The sequence below is a fragment of the Aspergillus karnatakaensis genome (assembly GCF_047715665.1).
Source record: "Aspergillus karnatakaensis strain CBS 102800 unplaced genomic scaffold BJY04scaffold_32, whole genome shotgun sequence".
In the NCBI taxonomy this organism is placed as follows: domain Eukaryota; kingdom Fungi; phylum Ascomycota; class Eurotiomycetes; order Eurotiales; family Aspergillaceae; genus Aspergillus; species Aspergillus karnatakaensis.
The window spans coordinates 288,195-307,610 of NW_027395744.1; the positions used below are offsets into that span (position 1 = coordinate 288,195).

Sequence of the window (19,416 nt, forward strand, 5' to 3'; positions counted from 1 at the left end):
AAGGGGGGCTGTGGATTGTGGAACGGGTACGTAGTCTGTTAACTTAGAAGTTAGCTAAGTTCCGCCTCGGAACTAGACGTACATGGCAAATCGTAGTAATAATATGCGGTAAAAAGGAGTAAAAATGGAAATAATAATAATAATAGTAATAAGTAATAGTCCTGAGTCTGACGGATGGACGGATGGAATTGTGGATGTAGCATGGTGGATGATGGCGGACGGTGGTGGTCAAGTAGTCGGCAGTTGTCACGGGGGGAAGAAAGACAGACTCAAACTCTTGACACCACCCCGGTCATCTTGTCTTCGAACAAGCATCACGATACTATTACATTCTTACTCTCGAATTGAAGTTGCGACCTCGCCTGCATCTCCGCCGCCAGTACCAGAGATTCCCTCGATGTAGTCCCGATTCTTATTATTCCTTCTGCCATCTGATCGCTTGTTTTTCCCCCCCTCCCCGTCCAAACCAACTACTCACTCGGACATCCTCTCCCTCCCTCCACTGTCTCACACGATATCATCACCTTCATTTGAATCTTCAGTAGTCAGCTTCTTCTACCCGGTCTTTCCTTCAACCCTTTCAGCTCCTCTTTCATTTCCAATCGTTCGTCCCCATTCGCCTGCAGAGAATCTCATCTCGCAGTGCACCCCCCTCCCTCCCCGGGCTCCTTTCTCTGGACCCCCATTCTCTACTACTATTTACGGAAGCTCTCCAATCCTTTTCCCCCTCTCCGCTTCACAAACCGGCCCTGGAGCCTTCCGCCATTTAAGATCATCTGCGACCCCTCCTAGGATTCTCGCACTGGGATTCGTGCACCGGGTGGAGTGGACTTCGTGTATGGCTTCTTCGGCGTCATTAAACCATTTCCCAAACTGCCCACCTTGACAAGCCTCAGTCCCACCCATCATTGTCAATGCGACTGGCGCTCGCTCCAACTTTAATTATCTGGGAGGCCCTTGCTACTGTCAAGGTCTGCTGCGATCTCGACGGTTGTTCCGATTTGCTCCTCAGTCGCCACTCAGGGCAAATTACCTTGTCGTGCCTTTTAATCGGGTGCGCCTGCCTGCTTGGACGGTAATCTACTCCTATCGCCGTCCTTACAAGGCACTATCCCACGAGGAAGAGCGAGACGCTTGCTACAATTTCTCTCGGGTGGGATCCCCGCTTCTTCCCCATCAATCTCATTCTGTTGCCATTTTGGCATCCTACCAAGGCAGTGACTCTCGGGAGTTGTTGAATTCGTGGAACCGCTTCACGCTCATCTTGTGCATTATTTCTCCTATGAGGCTGCGTTCGAAACACCGACATGCAACCACATTACCCCCGCTCGTGGACTAACCAAAGCCCCCAAGGCGCTCACTATGAGTTGCCTCCAGTGCAGTCGGTTACCTCCTCAGCACCCTTTCAGCCAGCCCTTCAACCGGGCGCTTTCCTCTCTAACCCAGCAACTAGACCCAGCAGTGGCTTACCGATGTCTCACATTCTCCAACCACCACCAGCGCCGACACCTGCAGCGACGTACGTCCCATACGACTCCAGCGTTTCCCCGTCGGAGGCTGGAGCAGCAATTCTGGCAGACGCGCCGACTAATGGTGCTGCTGGGGGAACGGGGGCGTTCCTTCGTCACGGGGGTGGAATGGGACAGCACCAGCAGCCGCTGCAGCAGAAGCGGGCATATCGTCAAAGGAGGAAAGACCCCAGCTGCGATGCTTGTCGAGAGCGCAAGGTCAAGGTACTTTGAGACTTTTCTGTACCATTCATCTGTTCCCTGATTTAACTGTTCTCTCGTCTAGTGCGACGCATCCGACTCTACAAGTTGTACGGAATGCACCAACCGCAAAGTGCGATGCCAGTTTACCAAGGAGACCAACAGACGCATGTCTTCCATCAAGTTCGTGCCTAGCCGACCGCTTTTTTGAGAAGTTTGCGGTTCTAATGAGGTTGTAGACAAGTTCAGGATCTAGAGAAGCAGCTTTGGTCGACCAAACAGCAACTGCAACAATTGCGGTCTGTAAGATCGGACAACGTCATGGACATTGACATGGACGGAGCAGGACAGCCTCAATTGAAGTTGCCCGACCTTGGCTATAGACCGCCGCGCCGATTAAGGGCTCCCATCGCGCAAGACCTTTCTAATGCTCGAGCGAACTTACGGCATTATGGGAGAGGAATTTGGAAGGTCCCCACGCCTTACCGTCAGCCTGGTCCGAAATCGCTCTTAACAGCAGACCCTCCTCCACTCCCACCACAAGACGTCGCGCACCATCTACTTGCTCAGTACCATACACATATCCATTCCACCCTTCCGATCATCCATTGGCCGACGTTTATGAAAGAGTATGAGGATATATACCGGCAAGGGTCACTACTAGGAGTTCCTCGTGAGTGGGCCGCTGTATTATTCGGGGTATTCGCCTGTGGATCTCTGCATACGACAGACGCAAACCGGGAGGAAAAGGGCAAGGACTTTGTGCGAACTTCCTGTGGAGTAATCGATGTTTGGCAGGATTGTTTCACCTTGGACCAGGCGCGGGCCGCTTTGCTAGCAAGCATATTCCTCTATGAAGTTAACTCGCAGTCGGCCAGTTGGGTGTGGAATGGCTCTGCGGTGAAAGTTGCTCAGGAGATTGGGCTACATCTAGAGTCGGGTCCGTGGCCTGCGCTGGAGGGGGAAATGCGCAAGCGCGTGTGGTGGGGGATGTATACATGGGATAGGTTCGTGCCACAAAACGCACTCTGCTAGTCTTTCCGCGGTATTAATTTCAGCTAGACTTCTCGCTCTAGAGATGGGCAAACCAGTGGTCATAAATGATCAGGACTGCGATATCGATTTACCTTGCCCAATTGACGAGCAGTTCCTCTCAGAGGGTGGCTGTTTGCCCGAAAGCCAACAAACAACACCTTTACTCGCGACCATCCACGTTGTGCGGTCCATTGGTCAACTGACTCGAGCGCTAAAAACCCCGACTATTAGTACGGCAAATCTCGAGACCTTTGAACGTCACTTCAGCGCCTGCTTGGCCATCTTCCCGGAACAGTATCAACCGAACTCAGATCTTTACCTTGAACCTCGATCCTTATCTCCAATAATCTACCTCCAAAATGCCCGTCTCATGCTTCACCGCCACAATATGTCTCCTTTTTGCCCGCCCGAGGTTCGTCTCTCGGCGCTGGACTTTTGCGTCTCTGTCTGCCAGGATACTGCGCGTCTGTTGTCGCGGTGTATGCGGACTTCCCCAATCACGGGAAATCGGGACTGGCGATCGCTGATGGCAATTTCGGGGGGAGCGATGCTTTGCGCTCACCTCTGGCGTTGTACGCTGTTGCTCCTTTACCGTCAAGAGTTCGATGCGGCTTTGGTTTGTGTGCAGGCTAGCTCAGCAATGAGAGAATCCCGCTCTACGAATGCCGCATGTGGTCGGTACATTGCTTTCTTTCTGAAATCTTTGTTGGAGCGTTTGCAGCGTATTGACTTGGTGGATCTAGATGGGGACGAGGAGCTGCTGGCGTATGCATCGGGCGATATGCAAGGGACCAACAATGGTAGTTGGGTGTGGGAGGGTAGCGAAACCGGATCGCAGCTGGAGACTGCTTCTCCGCTAAGCAATACAGCGCATTCCAATGCCCGGGATGGTAGACTCGCTAAAGAGTCGGAAGGCTGGGAAGGCTGGGACTGGATTGAACAGTCAGTTCAATACCTTCTGACTGAGAAGGAGCAGCGGCAGCAACAGCAAAGAGAGGCGCAGCGCTTAAGGCAACCGACAGAACCGTCGTACCGCGGCAGCGAATCTGCCACAGGTAGCCCAGACTCGGTACCTAACCAACCGTCGGGTCACTCGCGCATGACAATTGCGAGTATCATATAATAATGTTTTGAATGTCTGGCTTTGGGCTTGCTCTACGGGACTAGAGACGCCCAGGAGTTATGGTTTGAGTTATCTCTTCGCGCGTTCAGCCACCCACCCTCAACGACCCTGCATTATGGCAGTTGTACACATGAATGAATTTATGTTGTGATACCAGGCACCTTGTACATCATTCGCCGGACAGCAGAATCGTGCCGCTTGATGTTGTCGGACCCTGTATATAGCTTGGGAATATATAGCATCTACGAACAGCTAGAAACAAAAAATAAAACCAAAACAAAACAGCTCCAATTCCCACAATGCTCAGCGGTACTGTTTGATATAGACCACATACTACACTAGAGAAATAATACATCATCTAAGTTTCCAGGTTGATGCTCCGCCCGAATCGTGCATATAATGCGACTTTCAACTGCTGCATCTCGTCGCGCAGCTCGCCTAACGTTTCCTCAAGCTTGGCTACTTCTGTGTCGATTTCCTCCGTTGAAGAGGCGAGCAGCGTCTGCGCTTCCTCAAGGGGGAGGTGCACGAATGAGTCTCCGATTTTGTACCTAGTGGATCGATTAGCTTCGTTCTGATATGAAGTAGGGCGCAAAGTGGCTCTGAATCAAGGCAAAACATACGGAACTAATTCATCCTCATCTGCGAGTTCGAGCTCTGTTGAGATCTCCTCTAGATCTTCCTTATCTTTCTGTGAGGCGTTCTGAGTTAGTCAAGATAGATAGCGGACAGGTGACGGGAGCGGAAACAAAGATGAATACCTGCTTGCCCTTCAAGCTCTCCTCAAGAATCGTCTCGCGCTGATGCAGACGACTGAAGCGGTTGATCTTTTCTTGGTCTTCGCGGCGGACCTCGGTGTCTTCTGTGCTGCCAATGGTGGCTTCGTCTTCTTTTGAGAGCTGCATTTGAGTTAGCAGTTTTCTGGAATATGAGTGGGGGCCTGACCATGCGAGCGTTGAGCATTTTGGCTATCGTTGACTATCGGTGGTGGTGGGATAGTTCAGTTCAGTTATGTGTGGCTGAGAGAATGGAGCTCGAATATTCTGGCTGTTCCTCAAGTGGTCTGTGCGGGGTAGCTCCATGTGCTGGCCCTTCTTATACTTCCACTATTCATGCACTTTTGGGCACTGATCTGTAAGGCTAGCCTTCCTAATCGCTATATAACCAAGGTAAGCTTGACTTCTTCACTGTCTAGTGTTTTTGGTATGTGTCTTGGTTATGGTATTTTGTGCTGAACGGGCGTCCGAACTCTGCCTAGCATTGGCTTGCCTGATCGACCATATCTAAGAGTTCCCCAAGGAGCATATGCAAGAGACTATAGAGTAGTGCCCAAGCAACGAGCGATAGATAGGTCTTGTAGCATTGACGGATACTAAGTTGGTACAGTTTGACATAGTCTGCAAGCAGCAAGCTATACGCGCCAAGACTGACGCTACGCTTGGTGGGCAGTAGTACGGCAAGGAAGCAGGCGACACAACCAACCTCTTTTCTCCCGACTTCAACTCCTCCCAGCGATCAACCGCTTTCCATAATCGCCTCTCAATACTTCAGTTTCTTCGTCGAACTGTGATCTCTCAGTCACATCCTGATCCTATCATCTGCCTGTCCTGCCACGCCAACCTAAGCCTTCTCCAATCACCGCCCAACCCAGCACCACAGCGTCATTGTCACCCACACAATAGGGAGAGCTCCTGAACCACAACCTCTCCTTTCCTCAAACCCTCTCACCAACTCGAAATCAACCCTCATAGCCCTTGGCCCTCGCACAATGCGAATACCATCTTCGTCGCTTTTATCCGCCGCTGTACTCCTTCCCACTCTCGCTTCGGCGGTTAGCTTTGACTGCGCCCAGATCAAGATAGACGACACCAGATATGACCTCAGTGCTCTAGCTGGACCTTACGAGTTCTTCCATGCTGAAAAGCATGATGAGACTACTGTCAACACTACCTACGTTTTGAACGTGTGCAATACTCTTAAAGGAGCAGCGACCCGCGGAAGACTCCATTGCGGAACTTCAAAAAATAGTACGGGTAACCCCCTAGATCGACGAAACTAGCCCAGGAATACTAATAGGACTAATTGTCATCTAGTCTGCGGTTTCCAGTATACATACGATGGTGACGCCCGCGAGACGAGTTTTGCGTTCCCTATTGTCGGGTTAGACCCCATGGGCCATGGCGCGAAGGACCCGGAGATCATACGCTTGAAAGAGATCGATGAGGAACGGGAGGGGCTCCGAGTAAAATTATCAGGGGGCGAGTATCCGGTGGAGGATGGAAAGTCAAAGGACACAGGCGCGCTTATCGACTTTGAATGTGATCCAGACAAGTCGGGCTTGGAGGGTCTTTCTGACGCTGTGAAGCGTTTGCTGCGCAGCCGAGAAGACTCTAAGGATGACAGTGGGGACGAGAAGGAGGGCGAGGGTAAAGGTGACGGTGACAAGGAACCGTTTAATGACGGATCGAATCCAGACAGGAGCCTTCAGTTCAAGAGCTTTGAGAAGGGTGATGACAAGTATGTGCTGAACCTGACCTGGAAGACGCGGTATGCTTGCGATGATTACCTCAAGAATCGTGAACCGTCGTCCGGTCATTGGGGTTTCTTCACCTGGCTGATTATCATGTATGCTTCCCATTCACAAAAATGCTCACATACGCTGACTGCTTCTTAGTTTCTTCCTCTGCGCGGCGGCGTATCTCATCTTCGGCTCGTGGCTGAACTATAACCGTTACGGAGCCCGCGGGTGGGATCTGCTCCCACACGGCGACACGCTCCGGGATGTACCCTATCTCTTCCAAGATTGGCTTCGACGGGTCGTCAATACGTTCCAAGGGACGGGTTCAAGGGGAGGATACAGTGCTGTATAGACTGGGACTTACTTCTTTCTGTGTGTTTGTTCTGATACGGTTCAAGAGAGCAAGTGCATCGGGCTTACTGACGGCGGATTCAGCTCAGACCTGGTTTCTTTCCCCCCTGTATGATGCATAAATCATTAGTCTTGGTGTGTTGTTTACTTTTCCCCAAGTTCGCTGCTTGATTGGACGATCTGATATATACCTCGGTCGGATAGTGTGCAATAAAATAAAATCCATATGATGTGCCTCTGCCTTCGATGGCCCGGCTTTCCCACTGACGGACAAAAGTACCACTACTCTACGTTCAACCTCCAACACCCGACCTTTTTGATCAGACGAACAATTACTTCCTTCAGACTAGGTAGCTGCTGGCTAGCTGCTAGGATACATTCTCCCAGACCCCCATGGCCGTCCACTGGACAACTCAAAAATGCACGATTTGAAAAGCAAAAAAAAGCGAAACGCTCATCGTATCCCATGCCCCATGCACAGTGTCCACTCCCATCCACACTGCATTGCGTGATCCAGCCTAATATCACGACATCTTCTTGCCTCACCCCCTCAACTCAAGGATAGTTTCTTTCTCGTCATCCGCCTCCCAAAAGACCCCCACAGCTTCAGAAATTTCATCACAGCTGTGGCCATATTTCCGTCTGGATCTCGAACGAGACTACCTACACCTTCATGGCGAACTGCTTCAGGAAGAGATAGTCCGCCATGTTTGCGTCGACGGTCTTGCGAATCAGAACGGCACCTTCCTCGCCGTACTTTTCACGCCACTCGGCGTCGAACTGGGCTTCTGATTTGGGGGCGCGGGGCTGCAAAAAGACTGATCAGCTGGACTTTCTCTTTTACTTTCGCTGCTGCCCGCTCTCGCACGAGAAGTCACGACTCTTCATTCCTCTTCCCAGCGCCAAGGGCTGACTATTTTGCCTCACTCTCCTGAAAGGGGAAGGTAGGTGGCTAGGGGAGGGCACTGGAGAAGAAAAAGAAACGAAAAGGTAACAGAAGGAAGGACGAAAGATGAACATACGTGTTGCCTAGCGGTCAACCCCCTCGAGTCAATCGCATCGTTGTGAAAACCCCTCCACTTCTCAAACGCCTCCCTTGCCTGCTCGTGATCGCACTCGTTGTCCCATTCAAGCATCGCCGGGCTATACGGGATCCCAACACTACGGCAGAACGCCTCCATCATCGCGGCCGGGGAATCAAGCATCTCATCCGCGTCGACAACGCAGATCTCCACCCCGACCTTAGCGTCCGGGCTAGAGACTGGCTTCGCTGGCGCGGTGTTCTCGGATCCACCGTTAAGGATGTCGTCGGCGGTGACTTCCTCCCTCGTTGCGATATGTGGGCCGATTAGGGACTCGGCGCGCAGGTACTCGAAGAAGCGGCGCATCTCGTCATAGCCAGCTTCCGCAGGGTCGTAGTACGTGAATCCCGTTGTGGCGGCTAGGGGGGGGATCGTGCAGCGGTAGTAGGAGGGCACGCTATAGTGCGGGTCGCGGATGAGGAAGGCGAAATGGAAGGTCTCTAGAATCTCCTTGGGCATGACGGTTGGGTTGCCGGGTTCGGACGGCGTGGGGTACGGGTAGGGGGCCGTGCCATTTGAACTCTTGGTACTGCCATTGACGCTGTTGGTCTTCGCTGCTGCCTCTTCCGTAGAATGGCCGTTGGCGCTGGATCCGTCCGTGAGGGATCCGTTGCTGCCAACGGCCGCTAGGGGGGTAGTGCTTGCGGTCTCGGTGCCTACACCACGCTTGATCCTATGTAGAGAGGGGGCGACGCTTGAGGGTTTGCCGTGCGGCGGAAGGAGGTAGTGCAGGATATCTTTGATGAAGATCCTCTTGCCCTGCTGCCATATTAGTATTCCTGTAAACCGAATATGGTAAAGACTAGGCAAAGACCTCATTTTCGTGCTGTTCACGCTCAATCCGCTCAAGAATAGTCCGGTATGTTGAATCGCTAAACCCACTCTCTGAACGGGCCTGCGCATCAGCCTCATACCGATCTGAGAGCCGCTCGGGGCCGTAGTAAAATGCATCACCGAAGGGCTCGTGGATACACTGAATAGTATCCCGCTGGGTCATGAAAACCTGCCTGGTATTAGCCTTGTCTCCGCTCCAATCTACTTAAAACAGTCGTAGTATGCAGGAAATAAAATACCCGTTCAAAAGCCGTCGAGCAAGCCCGGGGATGGGTTGCAACGAAGATAGGTTTCTGCGTCATAGTTATTTGGATGGTTCTGCGGGAGATACAATTTCTTGCGTTCTGCCGGCTGTTTCGTGGATATCGAAGAGTTCGAAGTCGTAGAGTTTCAGTTGAATAATCGTTCACTGTCTACCAGGGAGTTTCACCGCCGGCGAAGCTACTAAACCTCAGGTCTGTTCTAGGTTGCTATGTATGGGTATAGCACTCGGGGGATAATCTCCAGCGTAGTACGGGATGGATCCCTGAGAGACTTCCGGGTTCAAGGCGGGGAAGGGAATGGAAATCCAAGTGGTTCGATTTGTTTGAATTCAGGAACAGATTATGTGCAAGGTTCGGTCAGGGACTAGATGGAATTTATACAGTAGTGGACAGCACTTTAAATGGATCTTTCTCGAGCGAGAGCTGGACGGGACAGAGACTTCATCCAGCAGAGACTTTTCAGATCGTGGGAGTATCACAGGAGAGCAGGGCATGGGATGCAGTTTCTCGATTGAGTTTGGCCGTTCTGGAAAGAGAAAATCCGCGGGATCGCATCGAATATCAAGGCAGGCGTGGGCCAGTCAACTACGTAGCTGCTTCTAGAGCATGGAGTACAAACTGCTGTCGCTGTAAGTGGTTGATGTTGAAACCCACTCTGCCTGCTGGTCTGCGAACACTGAACAGCCTCCTGGAGTCCTGAGGAGTAGGGCGATGGCGTTAGCTGTCACCTATATTCGCCATAGATAATGATTCCATATCTTCTTATCAAGATCCTCATCTTGATCTATACAGATTCTACATCTCGTGCGCTTCTTGCCAAAACTTTAACCACTAACTTCTGGCTTCCCATGGTTGTTCTCGTCGAAACCACCCGGAGGAGGGGAACGCTCTGCCATCGGAGGCAGGATTGAGATCTACAGCTTCTGCTCCGCTCTGGTCCCCCTTGTTATTGGAAGAGTTCGATGTCTAAAAATGAAGAACAGAGTTCAACTTGTTCCTGACAAACCTGGCCAAGCAAACGCGGCTGCGAACGGACGCAAATTCGACATCCTGCGTACCTAGGCGAGGGGTAACGGCGGCTCGGTCAAAAATCGACGCAGTTAGTTTCAGCCCGAGTGGGCATAAGAGGAGACCGAACAGGAAGGACTTATCCATGGTCATGAAGCGGAGTGGTTGAAGGTGTTGAGTATCCCTGTCGCCACATTTGGTCGAGACACCTTATGGTTTCCACTTTGACGTCATGGGACGGCGAAAGCAGGCAGCGATTACGGAAGACAAAGAAGAGAGCCGAGTGTCTGAGAACTGGCCCGAGGTTGAGATAGCGAAAGGGCGTCAAAACAATCATCATGGTGGCCGAGTAGTGTATATCGGCCGTGAGCTGTATCTGTGCTGATATCGCCGTTTTTTGACTTTGAGCCACTCAGGTTTTTCCTCAGCTCCAGCGGGCGGACCTGGGAGGCTGCGACCGGGGAGGGGCGATTGGGACCTTCACACACCAATCCCAGTGTCTACTTTTCCATGTCATGCGTCGTGGGGTGTAGGCCTGCCCAATAGAGCATTTCCATTCCTAACATGGGGTTTTCGGTGGGCTATAATCGCCGGGGCTATAGCTAGCCTCCGAATCGCGCTGTGGGACTGGCGGAAGAGGAATCCTTAGGCCTTCCCTTTGACCTGCGTGCAACAAGAGTGAAAGGACGGTTGTCGGGCGCTTTTGCGGGAGGAGGGGTAGAATAATTGGTTAGGTCAGGCAACTGAAGGATCCGCCTATTAGGTAAAATAACTAGAGAAACTCGAAGGATATGGTTTGGGAGCTGTTGACAACTTGATGTGGTTGAGTCTTGAGATGCCTGGACTTGCCTAGTAACATTGTATACTTTAGTTTCTCCCCACCGCCCTTCCAGTCCGCCTTGATTTCCGGCAGAACATCCATTTCTCGGCATTTGCACCCCCCCTTGTATATTTGCCTACTTTTCATATAAGATTTCATTTCTCCCTCAATGAGCGGTTGGAAAACTGTCTCCAATGGATTTTTACTGAAATAAATCTTCCCTCAATGTCTTTTGTCTGATTTTTTTCATCGTACCGTACCCCTCGCCCCTCATGGAGCGGCCACAACCTCAACCCCAACCTCAATCTCCAGCCCAGCAACATCCCGAGCAGCAGCTCCAACTACCCAATCAGCCCCTCACAGGAGTTGTGTCGGAGAACCTCCCAACCCTGACGCATCCGCCATTACCACCACCGCCAGAACTTCTCTATCGTACAGAGACTGAAGCCGTACAGGCGGTCAAGGCATTTGCACACGATCATCAGTATGCAGTCATCACCAAGCGTACAAACAAAGGCAGGGAGGGCAAAGTCGAGGCCATTTACTTGACCTGCGACCAAGGTCAGGTGTATCGCTCCACTGCAAAAGAGCGACAACGAGAACCATCGCGGCGAAACGGGTGTCCCTTTAACATACGTATCAGCTACCACAAGATCGACCATTTATGGCATGTCAAGGTCCGCGAAGGTGCTCATAATCATGGCCCATCGCTGCCCGGTACACATCCTTCGATCCGTCGCGAGGAGGTCAACCAGAAAACGCAGTACATAAAAGCACTTCTCGACATCAATATGCCGCCTAGTCAGATCCTAAAGCAGCTTCGCCATGTAGATCCTGCTACCGTTATCCAAGTCCGCGATATATACAACCTCCGCCACCGCTTGTATCATGGCAAAACACCCGTCCCAGCTGTCACAATATCCGACTTCAAACCAGCGACGATAAAGAAACGCCGTCGCCAAGACAGCTCTGATGGCCAGTCCGTTGAAGAGGGATCGACGTCCGAACCTGCAGAGACGAATGGTCAAGTGGCTCAGAGTGCCGCTACCCCAGTTAGTGAGGTTCCATTAACTCAAGCCGAGCTCAATCCCAGCCTCGTTTTCAGTCCGTCAATATTCTGAGGTCAGTGCTTTTTGGTTTTGTTTTCTTTTTGTATCGGGCGTTTAGGTCGCAAATCAGCGATAGGGAGATACCAATTTGTTACCTACTGCCAGTGGTCTTCGATTTTCAAAGATCTTAGCTGTCCACCGCTAATCTGACCGCTTTCTGTTCTGCCGGAAGTATTTGTATATCACGTGATCATGGCCTGACGTATCGGAAGATCAACGGTTGTTCTGGAAGGCGGTGGAATGTGATAGTGTCGTCATGCAGCTCCTCGAGCCGTTGGGCACCCTCCACAGCTTTCCTTGCTCTCTTTGATCCGCTTTCTTTCTCTTCTCCTCGTGTATATATTGCTCCTACTTGCTGCCAGTTCTCAAGTCAACTCAAGTCAAGTCAAGTCAGAACTCAAAAACCTCTACATTGATATTGGTCTCCTCCCCACCATACATCATGAATACCGACAACTTCACAGACAAAGCCAACAAGGCTTTACAAGATGCCCTTGAACTATGCATCGAACACTCAAATGCTGAGATTCACCCAGTTCACTTAGCAGTTGCTCTCCTCGACCCTACACAAGACGAAGACGAAGGCCCGTCATTACACCCCTCTCATGGCTCAAATTCCTCACTCTTCCGCCAAGTCGTCGAACGTGCCCATGGCGATGCCCAGTTACTTCACCGTGGTCTCATGAAACGCCTTGTCAAATTACCGAGTCAGGATCCCCCGCCAGAGAAACCTTACGTTTCCCCACCATTCAGAAAAGTCCTCACTGCTGCCAACGACCTATCCAAAACACAGAAGGACAGCTACGTCGCTGTGGACCATTTGATTCAAGCAGTTTGCCAGGACTCGGGTGTCCAGAGTGCACTCAAGGATGCCAATATCCCGAATGTCAAGTTAGTCGATACCGCCATTCAACAGATCCGAGGAACGAAGCGGGTGGATTCGAAGACGGCCGATGCTGAAAGCGAAAACGAAAACCTCAAGAAGTTTACCATCGACATGACAGCCCTCGCTCGAGAAGGGAAAATTGATCCGGTCATTGGTCGAGAAGAAGAGATTCGCCGCGTGATCCGTATCCTCAGTAGACGAACCAAGAACAATCCAGTGCTTATCGGTGAGCCCGGTGTGGGTAAGACGACAATTGTTGAGGGTTTGGCTCGCCGAATCGTGAACGCCGATATCCCAGCTAGTCTATCCCAATGCAAACTTCTGTCACTGGATGTCGGCTCGCTGGTAGCCGGAAGCAAGTACCGTGGAGAATTCGAAGAAAGGCTGAAGGGTGTTCTCAAGGAGATTGAGGACTCCAAGGAAACCATCGTCTTGTTTGTGGATGAAATCCATTTGCTCATGGGTGCAGGTGCTAGCGGCGAAGGTGGCATGGACGCCGCCAACTTACTGAAGCCCATGCTTGCTCGCGGGCAGCTCCACTGTATCGGTGCAACGACGCTGGGTGAGTACCGCAAGTACATCGAGAAGGATGCTGCATTTGAACGACGATTTCAGCAAGTTCTGGTCAAGGAGCCTTCTGTCTCGGAAACAATTTCCATTCTCCGCGGTTTGAAGGAGAAGTACGAGGTTCACCACGGTAGTGTTCGAATTCTCGATGCCGCAATTGTTTCCGCAGCCACCTTAGCTTCACGGTACCTCACAGCTCGTCGGCTTCCCGACTCAGCCGTCGATCTCATCGATGAAGCTGCTGCTGCTGTCAGGGTAGCCCGTGAATCCGAGCCTGAGGCTCTTGATAACCTCGAGCGCAAACACCGACAGCTCCAGATCGAGATTCATGCGCTCAAGCGTGAGAAGGATGACGCTTCCAAGGCTCGTCTTCAGGCGGCTGAACAAGAGGCAGCTAATGTTCTAGAGGAGCTACGTCCTATGCGCCAGAAGTACGAAAGCGAGAAGGAACGCAATAAGGCCATCCAGGACGCCAAAACTAAGCTCGACAACCTTAAGAACAAGCAGGAGGAAGCCGAACGATCCGGCAATACCGAGACTGCTGCTGATCTCAAGTACTACGCTATCCCTGAGACCCAGCAGCATATTGAGGCCCTAGAGAGACAGCGAGCTCAGGCCGATGAGGAACGACGCAACCGTCAAGGCGACGCTGGTGAGCCTTTGTTGGCCGATGAAGTCGGCCCTGACCAAATCAACGAGATCGTCGCCAGATGGACTGGAATTCCTGTAACAAGACTAAAGACCACTGAGAAAGACAAGTTGCTGAAGATGGAGAAACATCTGGCGAATATTGTCGTCGGTCAGAAGGAAGCGGTGACGTCTGTCTCAAATGCTATCCGTCTCCAGCGGTCCGGTCTCAGCAACCCCAACTCACCTCCGAGCTTCTTGTTCTGCGGTCCGTCCGGTACCGGTAAGACGCTTCTTACCAAGGCATTGGCGGAGTTCCTCTTCGACGACCCTAAGGCCATGATTCGATTTGACATGTCCGAGTACCAGGAGCGACACTCGCTCAGCCGCATGATTGGTGCGCCCCCGGGCTATGTCGGCCACGATGCCGGTGGGCAACTCACCGAGTCCCTCCGTCGTCGGCCATTCTCTATCCTCCTATTTGATGAGGTTGAAAAGGCAGCCAAGGAGGTCCTTACCGTTCTTCTCCAACTTATGGACGATGGTCGTATCACTGATGGACAAGGCAGAGTTGTCGACGCCCGCAACTGCATTGTCGTCATGACCTCCAACTTAGGTGCCGAATACCTCGCTCGACCCACCACCAAGGACGGAAAGATTGACCCGCAGACTCGTGAGTTGGTCATGGGCGCCCTCCGCAATTACTTCCTCCCTGAATTCCTCAACCGTATCTCCAGCACCGTCATTTTCAACCGTCTTTCCAGGAAGGAAATCCGTAAGATTGTTGATCTCCGCCTCGCTGAGGTGCAGCGCCGCTTGGAGCAGAACAGCCGCAATGTCACAATCAAATGCACCGAAGAGGTCAAGGACTACCTGGGTCAGTCGGGTTACTCGCCTGCATATGGCGCCCGCCCACTAGGCCGCATCATCGAACGCGAGGTGCTTAACAGGCTTGCAGTCCTTATCTTACGTGGAAGCATTCAAGATGGTGAAGACGCTCGCGTGGTCATGCGCGACGGGCGGATCGATGTCCTCCCTAACCACGAAGTCATCCAAGACGAAGACCTGGATATGACTGATGACGATGACTTTGATGCAGTCGCTGAAATGGAGGACGGCAGCGGTGACATGGATCTTTACGATTAAAACATACCATTGCAAGATGTGACGATTTATGACTTTTCCTGTTTGCCTTTCCCCTTGGGTTCCGAAGTGGCGTTGTTATCTGGCATTGCATTGTTGATATCGTACTGGAAGCCTGGTGCTTTTTCTTCTCTACCTCACAATATACCATAAAGTGTTGATCATCAAGTCATGTACAGCTAGATATACCTAGTATGCTGCCACCGCAGTTGCTTATACATCTACTTAATAATACATACACTTAGACTCTCAAAAGCATCTATTTTGTTAAGGACAACAACACTCTCAACTTCTTGGTTACAGTTCAACTTAGTTTTAACCGGGAGATTTAGTCCCATCTGGAGGTCCTGAGTAAAAAGTTGGGTTATTAATACATGGATGCAGCCACAAAACCGACAGCATCGACAGAACAGACAACAAACTCACGTTACGAGAGCAAGATATGGATGTAGATCGTAGCCCTCTAGTCAAATATTAAAAGGTCCTCTTTCCGAAACAGTAGTTTTGCATGTTCTTAAAAGAGGAAACGTTGATATTTCGTCCTCTGCAGAGAGTTTAGAATATATATCTAGAGAGAGGTTGAGCGACGTGTAGCTATGATAATATCATACTAATTTTGAGCTTGTGTCTCGTCGTAAGGGTACAGATGATCAAGACAAATAAGATCTGTTGCACATGGTCATGAGAGTAATGCTTATGTTCCCATTGGTCTTCCAAGGTTGATTTCTTTCTAGACCTTGGACATAGATTGATACACGGAATCCCGGAATGCGCCTGCCGCTGTGTAAACTGCAATGAAGCTGCTGAAAATGCCTCCTTCCCGCAGTACTACCAATCAAGCTCATGGCAAAGAAAAAAAAGACACAGTATTAGTAGTGGGATGAGTAAAGGCAGCACAGGCTACAGGAAGAAACGACCGACCACGCTTGACCCATCGCACCTTGCCGTGAGGTTGTACTCCGTTACAGAGTCACATATAATTGAGCGGAGGGCTTCCATTCAAAGGGCGATGCTGTATCCTCGCCGATCTCAAGCACGCGAGCAAGTACTAGGACCTCGGTCGAGATCAGCCACAACAGGTACGTGTTCATGGCGACCGAGGCAAATGCAGATTTGTTCTCGAACTACTACGGTTCCTGATTAAGCCGTTGCCTCTAGCTTGAAGCCAAGAGGAGAGGCTAATTCTAGCGCACGTTAGCTCCGACTTTCGCATTATTGTCTGAACTCTCAACGGCTCGCACTCGAGCGGAAATGCCAAGCCAGGAGGTCTACCTGAATGATCCGGTGTGACTGTCAAATCTAGAAGTGTAAACGATTTTGGTGGGCTTGTGATGTATAAGCTAGCGATAACTATTGTACATACTCCGGAGTAGTAGTAGCTATCGGCCGAGGACTGTAAAAAGTATAAACAAGCCACTTTACAGAGCGGCGGGCCTCGAGTACTCGGTATGACAGTTTTGGACACAAATACTATTTCAAATAAGTTCTCCGCTGAAAGCATATGTCACGCTCGGGTCCTGACTCCGTAAGAGAGGACAATGCGCGCTGGAGCAATGATGGGGTCCAGAAGTTGATGATCCGCGGCGTCGCCCTACCTACTTCACGGTAGACAATCTGATAGCGATGGCTTTAGTTAAATAAGTTAGTAGTCAGCTCTGAGCATACGGCAAAATCTGCGAGGTTGCAACCAGCCAGGATGGTGATCTTGAACAATCCATGGGACGAAGTCGATGCTTGAGAGAATGATGGCAGATCCATACCAAAAGGGGCTCAGGACGAGTGGTTTAATTTGGCTAGACTCTAGAGACGATAGCGTCGACTTTGGATCTCGCTGCGGGTCTGTGACTCTGTGCACCAGAAACAGTGGATTTTACGGTACTCCGAACCTCCATGGATTGTGAGTTATCATCGAGTCACAGATGGTGGTGTGATCCGAGGACCGAACCCCAGACTCCCTTATCAAATATGAATTTGCCGAGCGCTGCATCACTGCGCAGGATGCCCTGGGAGCACCGAGCAGTGTTTGAGAGAGAAAAGGCCTCACATCAAAGTTATAAGCAAAGATGATGAGAAATAGAGTTCAAACGGTCTCGGACTTGATAGCTGAAGAATCGCACCTGCATTCGGCATGAAATCCTCACCCGAGCGGCTCCACAACCAAGCGAGTGCTCAGTGAGGTCACTGTTGATGCCATGCTTTTCGAAGGATTTCATCGATGGGTCTGCGCGGGTGAGAAGCCTCTATTGAATGAGTCTTCTCAGCAACCATCCACTGCCAGGCATGATAGTGTAGTACCCTGGTGTGGTTACTGTTAGAGATAGGTAGTCTGATAACATGTGAGTGGGATGAGCACGTGACTTAGGTAGGCAGACCGGGAGATCTGCGAGCGTGCGTGGGCTCGGTTAAAAGCTCGAGTCCCAATCCGGCAATTGCAGAGATCTTTCCACGGTTGCATACTATATGGATGCCTCCACAAGGTGATCACTGGAGAAGGTCTTTGCTGAGTGGATCGTGAGTTCAAAGAGATAGCCCGATTGAAATATTTGTATTATAGCTTTTAGCAGTTGAAATACATTGTATATAGTGGATAGTGTAACAGTGTACCTCCAACTCCGATACGGAAATCCACCAGGCGTCAATGTCTAGTCATTATTACATGAGAAAACCAAAAGTGAAGGGCTGAAGAGAAAAGGGTAAAGGGTAAAAAGAAGAGTTATATACACAAGCGAAGCAGAGGAGCTAGTTTGATTCTCAACTCGCCTAAGGCTGCGGCTGGTGGTGGAAGTCGGGCGGCCGGGACTCCCGCTTGACCTCGATCGTGACATCTTGACGGATTTGCAGAGCTCGCTCAGAGTCATCATCACTTGGGTAGCGATTATCCGTCGGTTCCAGGCTGACTTCGGACACATGTTTTTGAGGTGTGACAACGACACTGCGATCGTAGTTCTGCATGGGAAAGTCGTCTCCTGACCTGAGGTGGCTCTGAGGTCCGTAATTCTTGAACCCGGACGCCTTGCTCGTCCAGGCACCAGACCGGTATCGGTTGGTGCCCCGTTTTGAACCACCGGTCCAACTCTTGAGAGCGGGAAACACGTCACGGAGAAGAGACCATATAAGGGGAAGGTTGGTGACGAGGATAGCGACGGTAACTTCACGGAAGTACCAGTTCATGTAGACGTAGGAGATCAATTCCGGAACCAAACAATAAACCTTGGTGAGAATGGCCGCAACAATCACGAAGACACCCATGCCAAAGAGGATGACCAGGATCAGTTTTTGCTTAAGAGGAATGCGGACTTGCATCAAAAGGGGAAGTCCAATAAGAAGCATGGCAATATCACCAGAGATGGCAATGCAACCCTGAACGATCTCGTAGTACTGGAAGGTTGAGCATTGGGCTACATATAGTTAGTCGAATGGCAAAAAATAGAAAGGTAGCACTAGGACTGACGGTTCGGAGTAGGTACGGCCCAGTAGTTTGTTATCGGCCGGCAAATGAGGAACAGGGACAGCTCAACAGCAACGAACCCAAGAGCAACATATATGGCGAGGTAGTTAACCCATTTCCTCTGGCGTAGACCTTCACTGTAAAACCTCTTGTTAGATGCCATTTTGACGAGTGCAAAGCCTGGAGATGACATACGTGATACGGGCATAGATGATCAACATGCACACCTTCATTGCCCAGATAGCGAGAACAAATGCGTGCTCCGAAACAAAAACCCACTTGCTTCCCTTGACTCGTTCATCATGTATCTCCGGTGTCAGGTTATCTTTATCCTCCTGTGTCATAAGATTCGATCCTCCACCAGACGCAACCTGATTGAGGGCAACACATAGGATGGTGTACCAGATGACAGCGAAAACCATAACATAGTCGTCTGACTGAAGGTTCCGGATGCCGAGTCGACGTATACGAGCGATGCTGTAGGTCGTGTTAGTATCAGATCAAGCCAGCAAGGTCGACGACGCTTACAATCTCAGCACGACACCAAGCATACCAACACCATATAGCGTCCATGTTTCCCGAGCAAAGCTCTTGCCGAAGTCAGAGCCTAAGCTCGCCATTTTACCGGAGTGTAGCCTGTGAACCCGGGAGGACGGATCAGTCTATGTGACAGCCAATCCACGGAAGAAGTAAAGTCTGGAGGAGGGACCGGGGGGGTATATATGAAGACCGCACTCTGGGGTGGCAGTGGCACGTACATGGTTGGAGATAAAGATATTAAGCCCAGTCAGCGCATGCCCATGTATCGGCGGGGTCAACCGTCTGACAGAGTCAAGACCTGGAAGGATGGATCGACTTGGGCCCGTAGTCAATGCAAACCCCTCGGCCTATCA

General features: G+C 51.0%; 6 protein-coding genes across 6 annotated transcripts; 3 read left to right on the forward strand and 3 right to left on the reverse strand.

Annotated features, from left to right (window-relative positions):
- The first annotated feature begins 1,108 nt into the window (after nt 1–1,108).
- On the forward strand, nt 1,109–4,054 carry BJY04DRAFT_82431 (transcription factor domain-containing protein). Its single transcript, XM_073721146.1, has 4 exons — nt 1,109–1,733; nt 1,795–1,892; nt 1,949–2,716; nt 2,772–4,054. Exons 1-4 carry the CDS (start codon nt 1,308–1,310, stop codon nt 3,865–3,867), a joined length of 2,388 nt encoding a protein of 795 aa, XP_073570038.1. The 5' UTR covers nt 1,109–1,307; the 3' UTR covers nt 3,868–4,054.
- Nucleotides 4,055–4,148: 94 nt separating this feature from the next.
- On the reverse strand, nt 4,149–5,374 carry BJY04DRAFT_191966 (tubulin-binding prefolding complex subunit GIM3). The gene is made up of 4 exons (XM_073711728.1): nt 4,813–5,374; nt 4,629–4,766; nt 4,491–4,558; nt 4,149–4,418 (listed from the first exon to the last, which is right to left on the reverse strand). Exons 1-4 carry the CDS (start codon nt 4,828–4,830, stop codon nt 4,226–4,228), a joined length of 417 nt encoding a protein of 138 aa, XP_073570039.1. The 5' UTR covers nt 4,831–5,374; the 3' UTR covers nt 4,149–4,225.
- On the forward strand, nt 5,375–7,035 carry BJY04DRAFT_191972 (autophagy-related protein 27). Its single transcript, XM_073711729.1, has 3 exons — nt 5,375–5,894; nt 5,961–6,492; nt 6,542–7,035. Exons 1-3 carry the CDS (start codon nt 5,636–5,638, stop codon nt 6,735–6,737), a joined length of 987 nt encoding a protein of 328 aa, XP_073570040.1. The 5' UTR covers nt 5,375–5,635; the 3' UTR covers nt 6,738–7,035.
- A 445-nt stretch (nt 7,036–7,480) lies between these two features.
- Nucleotides 7,481–9,099, reverse strand: BJY04DRAFT_82975 (uncharacterized protein). The gene is made up of 3 exons (XM_073721149.1): nt 8,892–9,099; nt 8,633–8,821; nt 7,481–8,577 (listed from the first exon to the last, which is right to left on the reverse strand). The coding sequence occupies exons 1-3, from the start codon at nt 8,952–8,954 to the stop codon at nt 7,660–7,662; spliced, it is 1,170 nt and encodes a 389-aa protein (XP_073570041.1). The 5' UTR covers nt 8,955–9,099; the 3' UTR covers nt 7,481–7,659.
- Nucleotides 9,100–12,232: 3,133 nt separating this feature from the next.
- Nucleotides 12,233–15,330, forward strand: BJY04DRAFT_191977 (ATP-dependent Clp protease ATP-binding subunit). The gene has a single exon (XM_073711730.1). The coding sequence runs from the start codon at nt 12,295–12,297 to the stop codon at nt 15,076–15,078; it is 2,784 nt and encodes a 927-aa protein (XP_073570042.1). The 5' UTR covers nt 12,233–12,294; the 3' UTR covers nt 15,079–15,330.
- Nucleotides 15,331–17,488: 2,158 nt separating this feature from the next.
- On the reverse strand, nt 17,489–19,416 carry BJY04DRAFT_83008 (uncharacterized protein). The gene is made up of 5 exons (XM_073721150.1): nt 19,282–19,416; nt 19,052–19,159; nt 18,719–19,000; nt 18,527–18,660; nt 17,489–18,473 (listed from the first exon to the last, which is right to left on the reverse strand). Coding segments are annotated over exons 1-5 (1,164 nt in total). The 5' UTR covers nt 19,284–19,416; the 3' UTR covers nt 17,489–17,835.